This window comes from Neoarius graeffei, chromosome 19, assembly GCF_027579695.1.
Source record: "Neoarius graeffei isolate fNeoGra1 chromosome 19, fNeoGra1.pri, whole genome shotgun sequence".
Classification (NCBI taxonomy): Eukaryota; Metazoa; Chordata; class Actinopteri; order Siluriformes; family Ariidae; genus Neoarius; species Neoarius graeffei.
This window is the reverse complement of record NC_083587.1, coordinates 62,693,505-62,717,568: the sequence shown is the minus strand read 5'-3', so window position 1 is coordinate 62,717,568 and position 24,064 is coordinate 62,693,505. Positions and strand designations below refer to the sequence as shown.

The following is a 24,064-nucleotide window of genomic DNA, read 5'->3' as shown; positions in this document are numbered from 1 at the left end:
ACCGCTGGTGGCCATTTTAGTGGATTATAATCATTGGCAGACATTTTAGTGGATTATAATCATTGGTAGACATTTTAGTGGATTATAATCATTGGCAGACATTTTAGTGGATTATAACCGCTGGTGGCCATTTTAGTGGATTATAACCACTGGCAGCCATTTTAGTGGATTATAACTGCTGATGGCCATTTTAGTGCATTATAACTGCTGGCAGACATTTTAGTGGATTATAATCATTGGTAGACATTTTAATGGATTATAACCGCTGACGGCCATTTTAGTGGATTATAATCATTGACAGACATTTTAGTGGATTATAACCGCTGGCAGCCATTGTAGAGGATTATAATCATTGACAAACATTTTAGTGGATTATAATCATTGGCAGACATTTTAGTGGATTATAATCATTGGGAGACATTTTAGTGGATTATAATCATTGGCAGACATTTTAGTGGATTATAATCATTGGTAGACATTTTAGTGGATTATAATCATTGGCAGCCATTTTAGTGGATTATAACCGCTGATGGCCATTTTAGTGGATTATAACCGCTGATGGCCATTTTAGTGGATTATAACCGCTGACTGCCATTTTAGTGGATTATAATCATTGGCAGACATTTTAGTGGATTATAATCATTGGCAGCCATTTTAGTGGATTATAACCGCTGGTGGCAATTTTAGTGGATTATAATCATTGGCAGACATTTTAGTGGATTATAATCATTGGCAGACATTTTAGTGGATTATAATCATTGGCAGACATTTTAGTGGATTATAACCGCTGGCAGCCATTTTAGTGGATTATAATCATTGGCAGACATTTTAGTGGATTATAATCATTGGCAGACATTTTAGTGGATTATAATCATTGGGAGACATTTTAGTGGATTATAATCATTGGCAGACATTTTAGTGGATTATAATCATTGGTAGACATTTTAGTGGATTATAATCATTGGCAGACATTTTAGTGGATTATAATCATTGGCAGACATTTTAGTGGATTATAACCGCTGGCAGCCATTTTAGTGGATTATAATCATTGGCAGACATTTTAGTGGATTATAATCATTGGCAGACATTTTAGTGGATTATAATCATTGGCAGACATTTTAGTGGATTATAATCATTGGCAGACATTTTAGTGGATTATAATCATTGGGAGACATTTTAGTGGATTATAACCGCTGGTGGCCATTGTAGTGGATTATAATCATTGGCAGACATTTTAGTGGATTATAATCATTGACAGACATTTTAGTGGATTATAACCACTGCCAGCCATTTTAGTGGATTATAATTATTGACAGACATTTTAGTGGATTATAACTGCTGACGGCCATTTTAGAGGATTATAATCATTGGCAGCCATTTTAGTGGATTATAACCACTGGTGGCCATTTTAGTGGATTATAATCATTGGTAGACATTTTAGTGGATTATAACCGCTGGCAGCCATTTTAGTGGATTATAATCATTGGCAGACATTTTAGTGGATTATAATCATTGGCAGACATTTTAGTGGATTATAACCGCTGGCGGCCATTTTAGTGGATTATAATCATTGGCAGACATTTTACTGGATTATAACCGCTGACGCCCATTTTAGTGGATTATAACCGCTGATGGCCATTTTAGTGGATTATAACCGCTGGCAGACATTTTAGTGGATTATAATCATTGACAGACATTTTTGTGGATTATAACCGCTGACGGCCATTTTAGTGGATTATAATAATTGGCATACATTTTTGTGGATTATAACCGCTGACGGCCATTTTGGTGGATTATAATAATTGGCATACATTTTAGTGGATTATAACCGCTGACGGCCATTTTAGTGGATTATAATAATTGGCATACATTTTAGTGGATTATAACCGCTGACACCCATTTTAGTGGATTATAATCATTGGCAGACATTTTAGTTGATTATAACCGCTGGCGGCCATTTTAGTGGATTATAACCAGTGGCAGCCATTTTAGTGGATTAAACCGCTGACGGCCATTTTAGTGTATTATAATCATTGGCAGACATTTTAGTGGATTATAACCGCTGACGGCCATTTTAGTGGATTATAATCATTGACAGACATTTTAGTGGATTATAATCATTGGCAGCCATTTTAGTAGATTATAACCACTGGCAGCCATTGTAGAGGATTATAATCATTGGCAAACATTTTAGTGGATTATAATCATTGGCAGCCATTTTAGTGGATTATAACCGCTGGTGGCCATTTTAGTGGATTATAATCATTGGCAGACATTTTAGTGGATTATAATCATTGGCAAACATTTTAGTGGATTATAATCTTTGGCAGCCATTTTAGTGGATTATAACCGCTGGTGGCCATTTTAGTGGATTATAACCGCTGGTGGCCATTTTAGTGGATTATAATCATTGGCAGACATTTTAGTGGATGATAATCATTGGCAGCCATTTTAGTGGATTATAATCATTTGCAGACATTTTAGTGGATTATAATCATTGGCAGCCATTTTAGTGGATTATAATCATTGGCAGACATTTTAGTGGATTATAATCATTGGTAGACATTTTAGTCGATTATAATCATTGGCAGATATTTTAGTGGATTATAATCATTGGCAGCCATTTTAGTGGATTATATCCGTTGGCGGTCATTTTAGTGGATTATAATCATTGGCAGACATTTTAGTCGATTATAACCGCTGGCACCCGTGTTAGTGGATTATAATCATTGGCAGAAATTTTAGTGGATTATAGTGGATTATAACCACTGGCAGCCATTTTTGTGGATTATAACTGCTGATGGCCATTTTAGTGGATTATAACCATTGGCGGCCATTTTAGTGGATTATAATCATTGGCAGACATTTTAGTGGATTATAATCATTGGCAGACATTTTAGTGGATTATAATCCTTGGCAGACTTTTTAGTGGTTTATAACCACTGGCAGCCTTTTTGGTGGATTATAATCATTGGCAGACATTTTAGTGGATTATAACCGCTGGCACCCGTGTTAGTGGATTATAATCATTGGCAGAAATTTTAGTTGATTATAGTGGATTATAACCACTGGCAGCCATTTTTGTGGATTATAACTGCTGATGGCCATTTTAGTGGATTATAATCATTGACAGACAGTTTAGTGGATTATAATCATTGGCAGACAGTTTAGTGTATTATAATATTTGGCAGACAGTTTAGTGGATTATAATAATTGGCAGACATTTTAGTGGATTATAATCATTGGTAGACATTTTAGTGGATTATAATAATTGGCAGACATTTTAGTGGATTATAATCATTGGTAGACATTTTAGTGGATTATAATAATTGGCAGACAGTTTAGTGGATTATAATCATTGGCAGACATTTTAGTGGATTATAATAATTGGCAGACAGTTTAGTGGATTATAATCATTGGCAGACATTTTAGTGGATTATAACCGCTGGCAGCCATTTTAGTGGCTTATAGCCGTTTGTGGTCATTTTAAGGGATTATATCTGCTGGCGGCCATTTTAGTGGATTATAAATGCTGACCGCCATTTTAGTGGATTATAATAATTGGCAGACAGTTTAGTGGATTATAATCATTGGCAGACATTTTAGTGGATTATAATCATTGGCAGACATTTTAGTGGATTATAATAATTGGCAGACAGTTTAGTGGATTATAATCATTGGCAGACATTTTAGTGGATTATAACCGCTGGCAGCCATTTTAGTGGATTATAGCCGTTTGTGGTCATTTTAAGGGATTATATCTGCTGGCGGCCATTTTAGTGGATTATAAATGCTGACCGCCATTTTAGTTGTTTATAACCGCCAGCGGCCATTTTAGTGGAAAACCCCCACAGATGTAAATTGATATAGAAATGTATTTGACTGAGCTCATTAATATACTTAAACCTGTGGTTTGCAGAAATGAATCAACACCTTCTGACCAATCAGAATTGAGAACGTTCGGACTGCACAATTTACTCTTTTAGTGAAGTCACAACAAATAGTATAATGAAATAAACTGCTCACAATCAAAGCTTTAAATAACGATTCTCCAACTGCTAAATCTGTGCTGTGACACATTTTTGAGTAAAATGGAATCGAGTCAAATTTTGGATTTGTTTGTCATAAACAGTGATATAAAACTGTTTGCGATCGTGGACTCAGACTTTTGTGCCTCACTGTAGATATAATGAGTTCTCTATGGACGGACTCTACTGTGTGTGAAATGATCAGGATGTCAGATATGACAGTGACAGACAGGGTGTGTGGTTTTTTTTTTGCACCGTTGTGAACCTCTGAAGGTAATTATCTGTGTGTATCACAAGTCCAATGTCATTCTGTAATTAATGGTTATAACAGGTTTTATAAATTGGGCCATTAACCCTCAAATGCGAAGCTCTTTGTCTGAATTGGATTCTGCTTCTGAGTTATTTTGGATGAAAGCATCTAAAAAGCAGTAGAACAATTCCTATGAATTATGCATTAATAATGCTTTATAAATGTATTCATAAGACATTACATAAATATAAATAACAGCTTACAATGCCTAACATGATGTACATATATAGAAATACTTATAAGTAGGTATGTTTACGTGCAAAACACTTTATAATGCCAGAGTACATGATAGTGTCATATGGCCTGACATTAAGTCGTATCTTCAAGCTTTACACGTAAAGTGCTATAATCTGACATTATGAGGTTATAATATACTCATGCTCTATGAAGTCCTATATAACCAGACGTTACAAAGTCACATGCTCATGCTTTATAATGTGTTCTGAAACCTGCCATTATGGCATCATATGCTCATGCTTTATAAACATTGTATAACCTGACATTATAAGGTTATATCTTCATTCTTTATAAAGTGCCATGTAACCTGGCATTGTAGTCACATGGTAGTAATTTATGACATGTAACCTGGCCTTATGAAGTATGAGGCTCATGTTTTATCTGAAAACATGAAGTTATATCCTCAAGCTTTATAGCGTTATGTAACCTGACATTATGAATTCATACATTGTACTTGTGTTTATAATGCATTATGAACGCATGATTCATAGGAATCGCTACTGAATGTAGTTTTTGGTTGCGAAACAAGTGGTTATGACCCATGGCTTTGCAAGCTGTAGCTCTCTTGTTCATACACAGATTTGAGATTGCTAGCTTTTATATCAACAGCTTGTACTTGATTTGTCTTTTGTGCATCGTCCCACACGGTCCCTGTGTGTGTGTGTGTGTGTGTGTGTGTGTGTGTGTGTGTGTGTGTGTGCATGATATAGTAGGAGTGTGTATTCTCACTGCTCAGGAGTTTTGATTACACACAAATGTTTGCTCAGGGGCTCCAGGCCATCTGGCAAAATAAACAAGTACAACCTGCGAAGCTTGGCGTTAATTTAGCCCTTGATCCGCTGATCTCGCGCTGCCGCATGCTCGTTATCATTTTTAGCCCCATTAATTTCAGGCGCACGCTGAGGGAAAGCAATTAGGCGCACCCTTTTCTCCAGAGGTGCAAAAGATTTGTCATTTTGTTATTCCAAGCCTTTGGGATCAAGCGCTGAGGAGCCGAGCGCTCCTGAAATCAGATATCTGATTCGCACACACAGCAGCGCGATGGGGTTCTGTGTGACCTCGTAAGGAGTCCTGCTGCTTTAGAAACACTTTTATTGTCATGATGTTTATATTTATAAAAAGCCTAATTATATGTGCTTTGAGTGATTTAGCTTAGAGTCAAAGTGACTTTCAAAATGTCCGAGTGTATATCACGTAGAACTGTGTAAAATATTCGCAATGTAAAAGTATTAGAATCAGGTTCTCGTGTTATAATCATGACAGACCTGCAGGTGTCATAGCAGCAACGTCTATATTCATCTCATGTGGATGTTTATAACGTGTGTGTATGTGTGTTTGCCCTGCAGCACCTCAGCCAGTGGACAGCCAGATGTGTGTGGGTCCTGTGCCAAGTACCAGCCAACTGTGCCACATCTCATGCCCAGTGGAGTGTGAGGTGTCTCCTTGGGGGGCCTGGGGACCATGCACCTTCGAAAACTGTAATGATCAAACTGTGAAGAAAGGTATGGCTTCACACACTCATCCTCACACACACACACACACACACACACACACACACACACACACACACACACTGTTAAACACATTCACATTTACACCAGAAATACGGGAAAAGGGAGTCTAGTTGTGTTACTGTTTCAGAAAAGTCACCATATTTTCTTAGTCAATGTTGTAGTCGAGTCACTAAACCTCGAGTCCGAGTCCAGTCTCGAGTCCCCAAGTCATGTCCAAGTCATTAAAGAAAATTTAGAGTCTAGTCCAAGTCGAGTCCACTATTGATCCGAGTCGAGTACGAGAACAAGACTCCAACGGCAACATTTGACGGTGGCTGTTGCTGCCTTTATGTGAACGCGTCTCTGCTACTGTGTTGGACTAATGTTCCTGCTCGACCGCCACCTTTTAGTTAACAGGCTACAGATAAAAAAGCTTGTTCATCGCTCAGCAAGCCCCGCCCACTATCAACAGGGCAAATAACATGAGAGAGGGTTAACATTAGCTAGTTCATCGCTCAGCAAGCCCTGCCCACTATCAACAGAGCAATGAACATAGCGTGTCACTTCCTTCTCTGGGTGGAGTCTTACCAAATGACAGTTGAAGTTCGAGGTTGTCCCCGTCGTCTCCTCGATAGTTTTTCTACATATGGAACACATAGCAGTGCATTTTTTCCCCACTGCATGAGAAGTCTGTATCAGCAAAGCAAACAATCCTAGGGGCATCTCTCCAGGCATTTTAGCACCATTAATGTTAGTTTGTTCCTGAACACGACGTATGAACAGGTGAATGTGCATTCTCTTGCACGAAATTAATATAAAAATGAATGTAGATGTAAATATCTTATGCCAAATTATTATGGCATGTTATAAAAAATAAAGAAAAAGCCCAAGCCCTCGTCTCCAATTTACAATTCCGAATTCAGTTAATGCGCAAGTCCAAGTTATCAGTGCTCAAGTCCAAGTCAAGTCACAAGTCCTGAAAATTAGAGTCTGAGTCCTGGACTCGAGTACTACAAGCATGATACATATATATCTCATTCTCATCTCATTATCTCTAGCCGCTTTATCCTGTTCTACAGGGTCGCAGGCAAGCTGGAGCCTATCCCAGCTGACTACGGGCGAAAGGCGGGGTACACCCTGGACAAGTCGCCAGGTCATCGCAGGGCTGACACATAGACACAGACAACCATTCACACTCACATTCACACCTACGGTCAATTTAGAGTCACCAGTTAACCTAACCTGCATGTCTTTGGACTGTGGGGGAAACCGGAGCACCCGGAGGAAACCCATGCGGACACGGGGAGAACATGCAAACTCCGCACAGAAAGGCCCTCGCTGGCCACGGGGCTCGAACCCAGACCTTCTTGCTGTGAGGTGACAGGTGACAGCGCTAACCACTACACCACCGTGCCACCCATATATATATATATATATATATATATATATATATATATATATATATATATTGTTAGGACTAGGACTGTTTTGGCCTCTAGAGGCCGCTGTTATTTCCTTTTCATGTCGTGTTTATTTTGGCCTCTAGAGGCCGCCACTGTTCCTGTGTCTTGTGTTTGTGTTAATTGCCTAATTATCTTCACCTGTGTCCTTAATTAGTTTGTCTATTTATACCCCTGAGTTCAGTCCTCTTGGCACGGAGTCTTTGTGCTGTTATGTTTATCTCCAGTTTCCTTTGTACTGTGTTTTTTGATCTTCTTAGCTTTTGAATTTTTGCACTTTGCTTTTCTTTTGGATTATACTCTTGGGTTTTTTTTGTCTTTTGTTTTGCCCTGTATATAGTGTATATAGTTTAAATAAACCTTTTGATTCTTTTTCTACTTCCGCCTCACGCCTCTGCATTTGAGTCATCCCCCTGGTGGCCTAGTGGGGGTTTGCTGGATTATCACACCAACTAACCAGGTTCGAATCCCAGCAAAACCCTAACAGAAAGACTCCGTCATGACCGACTCAGCAGAGGCTGCTTCAACTGTCTACCCGGCCAACCTTCAGGGAATTATGGCAGCTTTGACACGCTTCGGAGCGACCATGGACGCTCATGGACGTACGCTCACCAGCCAACGTGAGGCCCTCGCTCGCCACGAGGAACTGCTTCAGCAAATTGGGAAAACCCTGGCACAGCTGACATCTCTGCCTGCATCTCCTGCTCCTGATCCAGTTCCTGCTCCTGATCCAGCTCCCACTCCTGCTCCAGTGCCTCCTGCAATGCTGCCTTCTTCACCTCGCGAACCCAGCCTTCCTGCACCACAGAGGTATGACGGCAAGCACAGTGAGTGCCGAGAGTTCCTTACCCAGTGTCAACTCACCTTTGAGCTTCAGCCTACCACCTACACTACGGATCGCCGCAAGATTGCCTTTGTGATCACCTTATTAGCTGGTAAGGCGCGAGCCTGGGCTACTGCTATCTGGCAAAGACAGGGACCTGAGTGCTTTGATTTCCAGCTGTTTTCTGAAGAGATGCTTCGGGTCTTCGATCAGGCAGACATCAGTACCGACGCAGCCCGAAAGCTCATGTCCATCCGGCAAGGAGGAAGCGTCGCAGATTACGCCATCTCGTTCCGAACACTCGCAGCAGTAAGTGGATGGAACGAGACTGCCCTGGTGTCAGCCTTCCACCATGGTCTGTCTGACCCCATCAAGGACGGTCTGGCCTCTATTGGATGCCCAAGTGACCTCGAAACCCTCATCTCACATGCTATTCGTCTGGACAACAGGATGAGAGAACGCCACCAAGCCTTGAGCCCCCCCAGCCTCCCTACCTCTACCTGGAGACCGTCTACCTCCTTCAGTGACTGTCCAGAACCCATGCAAGTGGGTCGTACTCGCCTCTCCGCATCTGAGAGGGAGCGCAGAAGGAGGGACAAGTGCTGCATCTACTGTGGCAAGCCTGGTCACTTCCGAGCATCATGTCCCGAACTCTTGGGAAAAGGACCGCCCCGTCCAGCCGAGGGAGGGTTGTGACGGGGCCTACCCTCTCTCCCGGACTCCCTGGCCAAGGAATCTACATCCCGGTCTCCATCTCCTGGGGTGAGTCTGTCCACTCTTGTCAAGCTTTGATAGACTCAGGGGCGGCTGGGAACTTTATGGATATTCACTTCGCCCAAAGCATCAATATTCCGACTGCACCTCTTGAAGTCCCACTGTCTGTGTCTGCCCTCGATGGCCAAGCGTTAGGTGATGGAAGAGTCACCCAAGTTACTTCTCCAGTTTTCCTCCAGTCTCAAGGTCACAAGGAAGAAATATCCCTGCACCTGATTCCTTCACCTGAGTTCCCAGTTATTCTAGGCCTTCCTTGGCTTACTCGCCACAACCCTCGCATAGACTGGGTAACAAGCCAGGTTGTGGAATGGGGCCCTGCATGCCATGCCTCTTGTCTGCTCTCTAGCTCTCCTGTGTCTCCTGCCGAGCCCCCTGATCTCACCGAGTTATCTCAAGTTCCCACAGAGTACTGGGATCTCAAGGAGGTATTCAGCAAGAGCAGGGCCGCCGTTCTTCCTCCGCACCGGGCCTACGACTGTGCCATCGACTTGCTCCCTGGGACTACCCCTCCTCGTGGCAGACTGTTTTCACTCTCTCAGCCAGAACGCAAGGCCATGGAGGAATACCTCAAAGATGCCCTGGTCTCTGGGTTTATTCGACCCTCCACTTCACCTGCTGGAGCCGGCTTCTTCTTTGTCGGCAAGAAGGATGGGGGGCTCCGACCATGTATTGATTAGAGGGGCCTGAATAAGATCACTGTGCGCAACCGATATCCCCTTCCGCTGATGTCCACAGCTTTCGACCTGCTCCAAGGCGCCACCGTCTTCACCAAGTTGGACCTACGGAACGCATACCACCTCATCCGTATCCGACAGGGAGACGAGTGGAAGACTGCCTTTAACACCCCGTCTGGGCACTACGAATACCAGGTGATGCCTTTCGGACTCACCAACGCACCAGCTGTTTTTCAGGCCCTAATCAACGACGTCTTAAGGGACATGATTAACCTATACGTTTTTGTCTACCTCGACGACATCCTTATCTTTTCCAAGACCGTGCAGGAGCACCGCCACCATGTCCGCCAGGTTCTCCAGAGGCTGCTACAGAACAATCTGTTCGCCAAGGCCCAGAAATGCGAATTTCATGTTCCCGAGGTCTCCTTTCTGGGATTTATTGTACGGACAGGCCAACTCCAAATGGACCCTGCCAAGACCCTGGCCGTCCGGGATTGGCCTACTCCCAAGTCCGTTAAGGAGGTTCAGCGGTTCTTAGGATTCGCTAACTTCTACCGCAAGTTCATCAGGAACTTCAGTTCTGTGGCAGCACCCATGTCAGACCTCACCAAAGGGACAGGTGGATCTTATGGCTGGTCTCCTCAGGCAGAAAAGGCGTTCAAAGACCTCAAGGACCGCTTCTGCACGGCACCCATTCTGGTTCTCCCGGACACCTCCCAACCATTCATCGTGGAGGTGGACGCCTCGGACAGTGGTGTCGGCGCGGTGCTCTCTCAACGTTCGGAAGGAAAGCTGCACCCCTGCGCTTACTTCTCCCACCGCCTGAGTCCTGCTGAGTCCCGGTACGATGTGGGGGATCGAGAACTGCTAGCGGTCAAACTGGCCCTTGAGGAGTGGAGGCACTGGCTGGAGGGAGCACAACATCCATTCCTGGTTTGGACTGACCACAAGAACCTGGAGTACCTCCAGCAAGCCAAGAGACTGAACCCTCGACAGGCTAGGTGGGCCCTGTTTTTCAGTCGGTTTGACTTCACCCTCTCATACCGCCCCGGCTCCAAGAACACCAAACCTGACGCACTGTCCAGACTGTTCTCTGCCACTAACAGGGAGAATGAAGTCGGGCCTATTATCCCTGTGTCCCGGATTGTGGCCCCTGTCCGCTGGGGTATTGAGGAGGCTGTCCGACGAGCCCAACGCCAGGACCCCGGTCCTGGGACGGGGCCACCAGGCCTCTTGTACGTCCCACATCAAGCCCGGGCCAAGGTTCTCCAGTGGGGTCACTCTTCCCCTCTCACCGCCCACCCGGGAGCTCGGAGGACCCTGGACTTCCTGAAAAGACGCTTCTGGTGGCCTAACATGGAGAAGGAAGTAAGGTCATTTGTCCTGTCCTGTGAGGTTTGCACCAGAACCAAGAACCCACGACAGCGTCCCCAGGGTTTCCTGCATCCTCTGACCATTCCCCGGCGTCCCTGGTCCCACGTGGCAGTCGACTTTATCACGGGTCTCCCTGAGTCACAAGGTAACACGGTCATTTTGGTCTTAGTTGACAGATTCTCCAAGGCCTGCCGCTTCATACCACTGTGCAAACTCCCCTCTGCTCTTGAAACTGCGAAACTTTTGTTTAATCATGTCTTCCGAGTCTTTGGTCTTCCACAGGACATCGTCTCAGACCGAGGGCCCCAGTTCTCCTCCCGAGTGTGGCACGGGTTCTGCAAGGTCATCGGAGCCACTGCCAGCCTCTCCTCTGGGTTTCACCCACAGTCCAATGGTCAGACGGAGAGGCTCAACCAGGACCTGGAAACCACCCTGCGAGGCCTGGCTATGGATAACCCGACATCGTGGAGCACCTGGCTGCCATGGGCGGAGTACGCCCACAACACCCTGCAGTCATCGGCCACCAAGCTGTCGCCATTCCAGTGCCAATTCGGGTTCCAGCCACCTCTGTTCCCGGACCAGGAGGAGGACGCGGGGGTGCCCTCGGTCAACCAATATGTGAGACGGTGTCGCAAGACCTGGAGCAAGGTCAGGAAGACCCTCATACAGACCTCCAGAACCAACCAGACTCAGGCCAACCGCCATAGAAGACCTGCACACGCTTTCCGCCCTGGGCAGCGTGTTTGGCTGTCCACTAAGGACCTTCCACTGCGGGTGGAGAACCGCAAGCTTGCTCCTCGCTACATTGGCCCCTTCAAGGTGGTGCGCAGGGTGAACCCTGTCTCCTACCGGCTCCAGTTGCCCCGGACTCTGAGGATCAACCCCACTTTCCATGTTTCCCTGTTACGGCCCGTACTGACGTCTACGTATGCCCCTGCCCCTAGGAACCCCCCACCCCCCCGCATCTTCCAGGGGCAGACTGTGTTCACTGTGAATCGCCTGCTTGACTCCCGCCGGGTCCGCGGCGGGTTGCAATATCTGGTGGACTGGGAGGGCTATGGTCCTGAGGAGCGCTGCTGGGTTCCTGCTCGGGATGTCCTTGATAAAGAACTATGTCGGGACTTCCATTCGGCCCATCCGGATCGCCCTGGGAACGTCAGGAGACGCTCCTAGAGGGGGGGGTCCTGTTAGGACTAGGACTGTTTTGGCCTCTAGAGGCCGCTGTTATTTCCTTTTCATGTCGTGTTTATTTTGGCCTCTAGAGGCCGCCACTGTTCCTGTGTCTTGTGTTTGTGTTAATTGCCTAATTATCTTCACCTGTGTCCTTAATTAGTTTGTCTATTTATACCCCTGAGTTCAGTCCTCTTGTCACGGAGTCTTTGTGCTGTTATGTTTATCTCCAGTTTCCTTTGTACTGTGTTTTTTGATCATCTTAGCTTTTGAATTTTTGCACTTTGCTTTTCTTTTGGATTATACTCTTTGGTTTTTTTTGTCTTTTGTTTTGCCCTGTATATAGTGTATATAGTTTAAATAAACCTTTTGATTCTTTTTCTACTTCCGCCTCACGCCTCTGCATTTGAGTCATCCCCCTGGTGGCCTAGTGGGGGTTTGCTGGATTATCACACCAACTAACCAGGTTCGAATCCCAGCAAAACCCTAACACATATATATATATATATATATATATATGTGTGTGTGTGTGTGTGTGTGTCTTTACATGGTAGGATATACCGCAGCCACCGCACCTGGCAGGCATTAAGGCCTGCTCCTTCTGTGTGGTGGCTAGCATAGAAGTCGCTCCCCTCAGACGTCTTCAACTAAAAGCAGAGCTGTACGACGAAGACCTGTAGACTTCACAGGATATTCAAGTGGGCACCCCACCTCACCGGTGTTTCGTCAACAAGCCCACGACACCTCAGTGGGGCTTGACAGCAGAACCAGCGTCCTGGAACTGCTCCCTCTGTCATTCAGGAACCTGCCGTGCAACTCTGTCCCCCCTCTTCTCTGCCAGCCTGGCTTAGCCACCAGTCACTTCTCTTTAGCCACAGCCACCTGGATGCCTGTTCCGCCTGCTTTGGGATGCTGTTCACCAAGTTCTTATGGGTTACACCCCTAACCCCAAGCCGTCCTAGTGCTCTCCAAAGGGACTGCCCTGGGAACCCCCTGCAACCCACCTCCACTGGCAGGATCAAGGTTCTCCACCCCCTCTGCTGGCTATCTACAAGGAGGGGCTGGTACTTCCCCAGCTTGCGTTCATGTGCCTCCTCAATCCTCTCCTCCCAGGGTACCGTTAGCTCTATCAAGGCCACCTGTTTTGTTGCATGGGACCAGAGCACGATATCTGGTCGGAGGCTGGTGACAGCAATCTCTTCAGGAAACCTGAGTTGCCTACCCAGGTCAGCTCTCATTTCCCAGTCCTCTGCCATGCCAAGAATACCTGCACACCTGTCCTCCCTGCCTGCCTTCTCCCCAGGCCTGAGAAAGCTCACTCTAAAAAATGACACCATGTCTGAACTTAAACAATTGAGATAAAATTTGCATCGGTCTTTTTAAGTATTCCCAACAAAGCAATTATTCAGTTCCGCTGACTCTTTTTTTAAAGTATGCTAAACTTAATTTCAGTTGACTTCTAAAAGCTTAGGCAGGTTGCACGAACTTAATTTTCCAAGTGCCAACTCAATTTGTTAACAAATTACTTAACAAATTTGAAAAAACTTAAATTGAGTTGGCACTTGGAAAATTAAGTTTGTGCAACCTACCTAAGCTTTTAGAAGTCAACTGAAATTAAGTTTAGCATACTTTAAAAAAAAGTGTCAGCGGAACTGAATAATTGCTTTGTTGGGAATACTTAAAAAGACCGATGCAAATTGTTACCTCAATTGTTTAAAGGGCCCATGGCATGGTGGTTTGTTGATGCTTTAAACGGGCTCGTGGAGGCTTCCGGATGTTATATCCGCAGCCTTTCTCGAAATGAACCCTCGGTACGTAGATATAGCCTCCTGGGAAAAAGCCCCATTTCAGCGCTTTTCCCAGTGCGTCGTTTTGCTAATGAGAAGCAGGAGGCGGGGAAGGGTAGACGGTGGGGGCGTGCCATGGGGGGAGGGGGAGGGGCTGCCATCTGCCTCCCAAGCTGGCCGAGAGCGCTCCTCATCGGGCACGGCCAGGCGGGCGAATGCCCTGGTCCGTCCGCCCTGTCTAAAAAAATGGTACAACTCGAGCCCATGGTAAAACTGAGCAGTGGGACTTTGTCATTTTTTTCCGCATGAGGCCCATGGTAAAACTGCACTTCCAGGAGGGGCTGCCGTCTGCCTCCCAAGCCGGCCGAGACCGCTCCTCGTCGGGCACGGCCAGGCGGGCAAATGCCCTGGTCCGTCCGCCCTGTCTAAAAAAATGGTACAACTCGAGCCCATGGTAAAACTCGGACTTTGTCGTTTTTTTTTTTCAGCCTGAGGCCCATGGTAAAACTGGGCAGTTTTACCATGGAGGAGTGGGGACTTTGCTGTTTCCCCCCAACTCGCCCCTGGGAGAACCGCTGCCTCCACGGGCGGCCGGTGCCGCTGGAGGGCCACCTGCGTGACCTCGCCAGACCAACCGAAGATCCGCGGCGCTGCGGTATCATCATGTCTAGGCGGGATTCTGACTTAGAGGTGTTCAGTCATAATCCCACAGATGGTAGCTTGAACACGCACTCCATAACTAAAGAGGATAGAAGCAGCAACTACAGCAACATATCGCTTATCCAACAGAAGACATGCATTGCGGAGCAATAGTCAAACATAAGCTCATAAGTTACAGTCAATTTCCAGACTAAACTCAGTTTAACAGAGCATGCTGCATGCTCTTTAGTTTTGTAGCGCAGAGTACCTGGCTAACTGCAGGAAGCGGTTAGCTGCACAGCTAATGTAGCCATTGCTAGGCTAACGCACCAATTTTAAAATGGCAAAACGACCAGTTATACACTTACTTGTTTGGTGTTTGTTGCTGATGCGGCAGGGATGTTTGGCACAGACCCAGGCTTCAGTGACAGTTGATGTGCAAAACCTGCCCTACTGTCCCAAGTTGTGGAAACATTCCTCAGGAAAATGCTTCTGACAAACATACACCGTCTTAGGTAGACTCGACGGCGTATTATTGAAGTAAATAAAATTAAGCCACTGCGTCTTCAGGGGCTCTCCCGTCGGCAGTAAAAACAGACTCCTTTCTGTGTTGTCACATCCATGTACAGCGCAATTTCCATGTTGTGTCTTCTATGGGCTCCTCACTACAAAATGTAGTCATGTGTTCTGTGCATGCGCAGTAGGCTTCGCGCATGCGCAGTAGGCTTGGTAGGACAAACAGCAACTTTTGAGTTGGGCGGGTAATCCATAGAGTGGGTGGGAATCCAGAGGGGGGGCATGGGGATCATCTCCCTTGCTGACGTAGTAAAGGGAAGAGCTTATCAACGCGCCGTTTTGACGCGCCATTCTCAAATGTTGGGCATAGTTTGGTTTACACATTATGAAATTTCTAAGAAGGTCAGAGGACTTAAGAAGGTGACTTAAGAAGGTCAGAGGAACTCATTTTAACGTTAAAAAACCTCAGAAAGTGAAAATTTCATGCCATGGGACCTTTAAGTTCAGACATGGTGTCATTTTTTAGAGTGCTGATGAAGCAGGGCCCTTTGTTGTGGGCCTTGGTTCTTTTCCACTTCCTCTCCTTCTCCAGGCCATCGGCCACTTGCGCCAGCACTTTATCATGGTGCCACCTAAACCTTCCCTCGGTTAGGCTTGCTTTGCAGGATGACTAGATGTGCTCCAGGTTTGCTGGTCTCTTACACTGTGCGCAGAAGGGATCCTCTGTTAGCCTCCACCTTTGCAGGTTAGTTGATGTTGGCAGCACATCATACACAGAACTCAGAAGGAACTTCAACGGATGCCCCTCCATGTTCCAGATGTCCTTCCAACTGAGGTATCTTCCCCAGACACTGTCCCACCGGGTCCAGCTGCCTTGCTGCTTCATCGCCACTGCCCTAGCTTGCCTGTTCTCTTCCTCCACAGCCCGGATCTCTTCTTGTACCATTCCCCTATGGTCCTTTGCCTTCGCCTTCTTCCAGCTTGCTCGGGTGATGACTCCAAGGCCCAACCTCCCCTGGGTCACAGTACCCAAGATGTCAGCATGTTGCAGTCGCTCCTCCGCTTCCCTCAGCGCTCCACTAGCTCTCCACTTCCGACCTGTCTTCACAGTGATGTCTGCCTGTCGCACTGCCTAATCATCACTGTCGCGCGACATCATGACCAACCGGACCTTGGCTGCCTTAAATTCCTCCATGACAGATGTGATTGGTAGTTGTAGTTTACTCCCAGAACCATATAGCCCTAAGGAGCAAAAACTCTTGGGGGCTGCCAACCATCTCCAAAGGAAGTTATTGATCTTCCTTTCCAAAGTTTCCACTGTTGTCAAAGGAACCTCATACACAAGCAGTGGCCACAAAAGCCTTGGTAGGATGCCATGTTGGTAACCCCATACCTTATACTTCCCCAGTAGGCCACTCCTCTCCAGGGCTTGCAGCCACTCTTCTGCCTGGCTGAGCATCTCCTTTACACTTGCCTTGTCATTCAGGTCAGCTCTGTACCAACTCCCTAAACTCTTAACAGGCTTCTCTGTTACTGTGGGGATGGTGTCTTCACCTGTCTTGAACCTGAGGAGATCTTGGACATGACCCCACTTCAGGACCAAACTCCTTGATTTTGACGACTTGAACTCCATCCTGGCTGCAGCAGTGAGCTCCAGCAAGTCCTCCAAGATCCACCTGCACTCCGGGACTGACCTTGCCATGATTCTCAAGTCGTCCATATAGGCCCTAACTGGGACCTGTTGGACCCCACTTGACAGTACAGCTCCCCGTCTCGGCTTCTCCACCGACTTAACCAGGAGGTTCACCATGCCACTCATATATATATATATATATATATATATATATATATATATATATGCACACACACAGTGGTGCATGAAAGTTTGTGAACCCTTTAGAATTTTCGATATTTCTGCATAAATATGACCTAAAACATCATATTTTCACACAAGCCCTAAAAGTAGCTAAAGAGAACCCAGTTAAATAAATGAGACAAAAATATTATACTTGGTCATTTATTTATTGAGGAAAATGATCCAATATTACATATCTGTGAGTGTCAAAAGTATGTGAGCCTTTGCTTTTAGTATCTGGTGTGACCCCCTTGTGCAGCAATAACTGCAACTAAACATTTGCGGTAATGGTTGATCAGTCCTGCACACCGGCTTGGAGGAATTTTAGCCCATTCTTCCGTACAGAACAGCTTCACCTCTGGGACGTTGGTGGGTTTCCTCACATGAACTGCTCGCTTCAGGTCCTTCCACAGCATTTCGATTGGATTAAGGTCAGGACTTTGACTTGGCCATTCCAAAACATTTACTTTATTCTTCTTTAACCATTCTTTGGTAGAACGACTTGTGTGCTTCGGGTCATTGTCTTGCTGCATGACCCACCTTCTCTTGAGATTCAGTTCATGGACAGATGTCCTGACATTTTCCTTTAGAAGTCACTGGTATAATTCAGAATTCATTGCTCCATCAGTGATGGCAAGCCGTCCTGGCCCAGCTGCAGCAAAACAGGCACAAACCATGATACTGCCACCACCATGTTTCACAGATGGGATAAGGTTCTTGTGCTGGAATGCAGGGTTTTCCTTTCTCCAAACATAACACTTCTCATTTAAACCAAAATGTTCTATTTTGGTCTCATCCATCCACAAAAGATTTTTCCAATAGCCTTCTGGCTTGTCCACGTGATCTTTAGCAAACTGCAGACGAGCAGCAATGTTCTTTTTGGAGAGCAGTGGCTTTCTCCTTGCAACCCTGCCATGCACACCATTGTTGTTCATTGTTCTCCTGATGTGGACTCATGAACATTAACATTAGCCAATGTGAGAGAGGCCTTCAGTTGCTTAGAAGTTACCCTGGGGTCCTTTGTGACCTCGCCGACTATTACACACCTTGCTCTTGGAGTGATCTTTATTTGTCGACCACTCTTGGGGATGGTAACAATGGTCTTGAATTTCCTCCATTTGTACACAATCTGTCTGACTGTGGATTGGTGGAGTCCAAACTCTTTAGAAATGGTTTGGTAACCTTTTCCAGCCTAATGAGCATCAACAATGCTTTTTCTGAGGTCCTCAGAAATCGCCTTTGTTCATGCCATGATACACTTCCACAAATGTGTTGTGAAGATCAGACTCTGATAGATCCCTGTTCTTTAAATAAAACAGGGTGCCCACTCACACCTGATTGCCATCCCATTGATTGAAAACACCTGACTCTAATTTCACCTTCAAATTAACTGCTAATCCTAGAGGTTCACATACTTTTGCCACTCAAAGATATGTAATCTTGGATCATTTTCCTCAATAAATAAATGACCAAGTATAATATTTTGTCTCATTTGTTTAACTGGGTTCTCTTATCTACTTTTAGGACTTGTGTGAAAATCTGATATTTTTAGGTCATATTTATGTAGAAATATAGAAAATTCTAAAGGGTTCACAAACTTTCAAGCACCACTGTATATGACTTTTTTAAAATGAAAAAAGAAGCCATTCACTACAGAAAACTGTTCAAATGAAAAAAATTCATCAACTTTTTATACTTTAATTTCTTCATGTTTATGATTTGTAATATGTTTTTTCCAGTTGATCAAAATTTTAAAACATTAGCTACAAGATGATATTTCACTCTTTTCAAAGTTTCTCAAATAGTTAATGTTCATAAAAGAAATTGTCTTAAGAAATGTCTGGTTTTTTAATTGAAACACATTCATGTGCATATAAAAGATAAACAGCTAAGATAAAATTTGTATAAAACAACCAAACAAAAAAACCCACTAAGCTTCAGACTTTGTCACGGTGGTGCAGCGATTTAAAATCCGACAGAAATAAAAAAAAAAAAGTTTCATTGAAAGTCTCTTCAAGGTGCTTCTCGGCGCTGAGGTCAGAATTATTAGTGCAGAATTATTCCAGTCCAGGAACCATAACGATTCTTCTTCAATTTCACACCGTATCATTGCTCAAGGCTTCAAAACAACAGCTTTCCTGAAAATTAATGAAATTCACCCATGAATTTTTTTTTTCAGTGAACACGAATGGAGGACGATCTAATTCACATTCAGGATGATCTCATTCACATTCACACCATCGATTGTTCTAACAGATCTGTTTTCATGTGCTGTTTCTATCATAATTCTTCATTAAATGAGTTATGAAATGGATGAACAGCCTGAAAGGAGACCAGAAAATAGAAAGAAATGACAATGAATTAAAAAAAACAAACAAACCCTTTCTGAACATTCCTGTGAAAGCCGTTCTCGATACTCCACTCTAAGTCACTATATCAGACTTTATAGAATATTGTATCAGTCTTTAGGATTATTTTGTGGAAAACATTTATTTTCCTGAAGTGTTTGGTTTTTAAGGATTACTCCTGTTACAAAAAAATGACTCAAGACACTCATTTGCATCTCATTTGCATACTCGTCTCTGATTGGTCCAAAGTTGTAATCAACATGCAGTACAAGTTAAACATGACAGTGTAATGATATTCTGCTCGCTAGTACTCGAAACCACCCAGATCATGATTTCTTACATGAATAAACTCATAATAATATGTTAAAATTATTTTTAAAGCATATGTTTCACATCGAGACACTGCGATCTGCAAGTTTAGTTTTCAAAGCAGTTTTTTGCATTTTTCAGATGTTTGATAGCCTCAGAAAACCCATATCCATTTATTTATTTATTTATTTATTAGCTCATGTGTCCATAAGGCCGATGAGCTGTTGCTGTGGCATGGCGTCCATCATCTGTCTGTCGTCCATAATTCAGTTAAATCTTATCTCCTCCGTCAGGTCTACACAGAATTCTGTTCCGATTGTTTTGTTTGAAAGAACTCATCATTCCGCGCAAAGCTTGGTCGTTGTTTTGTCTTTTTTTTTGCTAACAAGTTACTAATTAGGTCAAATTAATGAATTTTCCAGGCCTCTCACTAGAATTGTACAGTGGTGCTTGAAAGTTTGTGAACCCTTCAGAATTTTCTATATTTCTGCATAAATATGACAAAAACATCATCAGATTTTCACACAAGTCCTAAAAGTAGATAAAGAGAACCCAGTTAAACAAATGAGACAAAAATATTATACTTGGTCATTTATTTATTGAGGAAAATGATCCAATATTACAAAAGTATGTGAACCTTTGCTTTCAGTATCTGGTGTGACCCCCTTGTGCAGCAATAACTGCAACTAAACGTTTGCGGTAACTGTTGATCAGTCCTGCACACCGGCTTGGAGGAATTTTAGCCCGTTCCTCCGTACAGAACAGCTTCAACTCTGGGATCTGGGTGGGTTTCCTCACATGAACTGCTCGCTTCAGGTCCTTCCACAACATTTCCATTGGATTAAGGTCAGGACTTTGACTTGGCCATTCCAAAACATGAACTTTATTCTTCTTTAACTATTCTTTGGTAGAACGACTTGTGTGCTTAGGGTCATTGTCTTGCTGCATGACCCACCTTCTCTTGAGGTTCAGTTCATGGACAGATGTCCTGACATTTTCCTTTAGAATTCGCTGGTATAATTCAGAATTCATTGTTCCATCAATGATGGCAAGCTGTCCTGGCTCAGACGCAGCAAAACAGGCCCAAACCATGATACTACCACCACCATGTTTCACAGATGGGATAAGGTTCTTATGCTGGAATGCAGTGTTTTCCTTTCTCCAAACATAACGCTTCTCATTTAAACGAAAAAGTTCTATTTTGGTCTCATCCATCCACAAAACATTTTTCCAATAGCCTTCTGGCTTTTCCACATGATCTTTAGCAAACTGCAGATGAACAGCAATGTTCTTTTTGGAGAGCAGTGGCTTTCTCCTTGCAACCCTGCCATGCACACCATTGTTGTTCAGTGTTCTCCTGATGGTGGACTCATGAACATTAACATTAGTCAATGTGAGAGAGGCCTTCAGGTGCTTAGAAGTTCCCCTGGGGTCCGTTGTGACCTCGCCGACTATTACACACCTTGCTCTTGGAGTGATCTTTGTTGGTCGACCACTCCTGGGGAGGGTAACAATGGTCTTGAATTTCCTCCATTTGTACACAATCTGTCTGACTGTGGATTGGTGGAGTCCAAACTCTTTAGAGATGGTTTTGTAACCTTTTCCAGCCTGATGAGCATCAACAACGCTTTTTCTGAGGTCCTCAGAAATCTCCTTTGTTCGTGCCATGATACACTTCCACAAACATGTGTTGTGAAGATCAGACTTTGATAGATCCCTGTTCTTTAAATAAAACAGGGTGCCCACTCACACCTGATTGCCATCCCATTGATTGAAAACACCTGACTCTAATTTCACCTTCAAATTAACTGCTAATCCTAGAGGTTCACATACTTTTGCCACTCACAGATATGTAATATTGGATCATTTTCCTCAATAAATAAATGACCAAGTATAATATTTTTGTCTCATTTGTTTAACTGGGTTCTCTTTATCTACTTTTAGGACTTGTGTGAAAATCTGATGATGTTTTAGGTCATATTTATGCAGACATATAGATAATTCTGAAGGGTTCACAAACTTTCAAGCACCACTGGATCTCCTCTGTGATTTCACATCTGATTTCAGTTCTGATCGATGTTGTGTGTCGATCTTCCCTTGAGGAACAAAACTTGGTCATTTGTTTGTTGATTTTCCTGTTGTAAACAGTTTACAACTTTATTTTCAGTTAAATCGTGTCTCCTCCCTCCTTCAGTTCTCAATGGATTTCAGTTCTGATTGTTTTATTTGAAAGAACTCGGCCTTCTGCACAACACTTGGTCATTGTACTGTCCATTTTTTGTGAACAAATTAGTCATTAGGCCAACTTAACACATTTTCTTCTGACTAGAATTGTATCTCCTTTCTCATTTATCATTCGATTTTAGTTCTGATTGATGTTTCGGGTCGATCTTCCCTCGGGGAACTAAATTTAGTCCTTTGTTGATTTTCCTTTTGTAAACAGTTTGTTCTGGAGGTTGGTCCGCTCTCACATCGTCACATTTCAGTTCTGTTTGATCTTTTGATTGTTACAAAGCACTAACACTAGAGATGCCTTCATTAATGTTAAAGAAACATCTGCTTACAGAAAACCTCACCTCACGATATCAACGTTTCTTTTAATTCCTTATAACATGTCCCGATGTACACTGGTGCTTGAAAGTTTGTGAACCCTTTAGAATTTTCTATATTTCTGCATAAATATGAACTAAAACATCATCAGATTTTCACACAAGTCCTAAAAGTAGATAAAGAGAACCCAGTTAAACAAATGAGACAAAATATTATACTTGGTCATTTATTTATTGAGGAAAATGATCCAATATTACATATCTGTGAGTGGCAAAAGTATGTGAACCTCTAGGATTAGCCGTTAATTTGAAGGTGAAATTAGAGTCAGGTGTTTTCAATCAATGGGATGACAATCAGGTGTGAGTGGGCACCCTGTTTTATTTAAAGAACAGGGATCTATCAAAGTCTGATCTTCACAACACATGTTTGTGGAAGTGTATCATGGCACAAACGAAAGAGATTTCTGAGGACCTCAGAAAAAGCATTGTTGATGCTCATCAGGCTGGAAAAGGTTACAAAACCATCTCTAAAGAGTTTGGACTCCACCAATCCACAGTCAGACAGATTGTGTACAAATGGAGGAAATTCAAGACCATTGTTACCCTCCCCAGGAGTGGTCGACAACAAAGATCACTCCAAGAGTAAGGTGTATAATAGTCAGCGAGGTCACAAAGGACCCCAGGGTAACTTCTAAGCAACTGAAGGCCTCTCTCACATTGGCTAATGTTAATGTTTATGAGTCCACCATCACGAGGACACTGAACAACAATGGTGTGCATGGCAGGGTTGCAAGGAGAAAGTCACTGCTCTCCAAAAAGAACATTGCTGTTCATCTGTAGTTTGCTAAAGATCACGTGGACAAGCCAGAAGGCTATTGGAAAAATGTTCTGTGGACAGATGAGACCAAAAAAGAACTTTTTGGTTTCAATGAGAAGTATTATGTTTGGAGAAAGGAAAACACTGCATTCCAGCACAAGAACCTTATCCCATCTGTGAAACCTGGTGGTGGTAGTATCATGGTTTGGGCTTGTTTTGCTGCATCTGGGCCAGGATGGCCTGCCATCATTGATGGAGCAATGAATTCTGAATTATACCAGCCAATTCTAAAGGAAAACGTCAGGCCATCTGTCCATGAACTGAATCTCAAGAGAAGGTGGGTCATGCAGCAAGACAATGACCCGAAGCACACAAGTTGTTCTACCAAAGAATGGTTAAAGAAGAATAAAGTGAATGTTTTGGAATGGCCAAGTCAAAGTCCTGACCTTAATCCAATGGAAATGTTGTGGAAGGACCTGAAGCGAGCAGTTCATGTGAGGAAACCCACCAACATCCCAGAGCTGAAGCTGTTCTGTATGGAGGAACGGGCTAAAATTCCTCCAAGCCGGTGTGCAGGACTGATCAACAGTTTCTGGAAATGTTTAGTTGCAGTTATTGCTGCACAAGGGGGTCACACCAGATACTGAAAGCAAAGGTTCACATACTTTTGCCACTCACAGATATGTAATATTGGATCATTTTCCTCAATAAATTAATGACCAAGTATAATATTTTTGTCTCATTTGTTTAACTGGGTTCTCTTTATCTACTTTTAGGACTTGTGTGAAAATCTGATGATGTTTTAGGTCATATTTATGCAGAAATATAGAAAATTCTAAAGGGTTCACAAACTTTCAAACACCACTGTAAGTTGTTCGTGTAGAAATGATAGCAGAGCTGC

At 43.8% G+C, this 24,064-nt stretch overlaps 1 protein-coding gene across 1 annotated transcript in view; it reads left to right on the top strand.

The window, feature by feature from the left end:
- Positions 1-24,064, top strand: part of thsd7ab (thrombospondin, type I, domain containing 7Ab) — a 388,049-nt gene that overhangs the window by 208,936 nt on the left and 155,049 nt on the right. Inside the window, exon 6 of the mRNA XM_060900617.1 lies at positions 5,922-6,077. Within this exon, the coding sequence (XP_060756600.1) occupies positions 5,922-6,077 (156 nt within the window). The remainder of the gene's footprint in view (positions 1-5,921; positions 6,078-24,064) is intronic.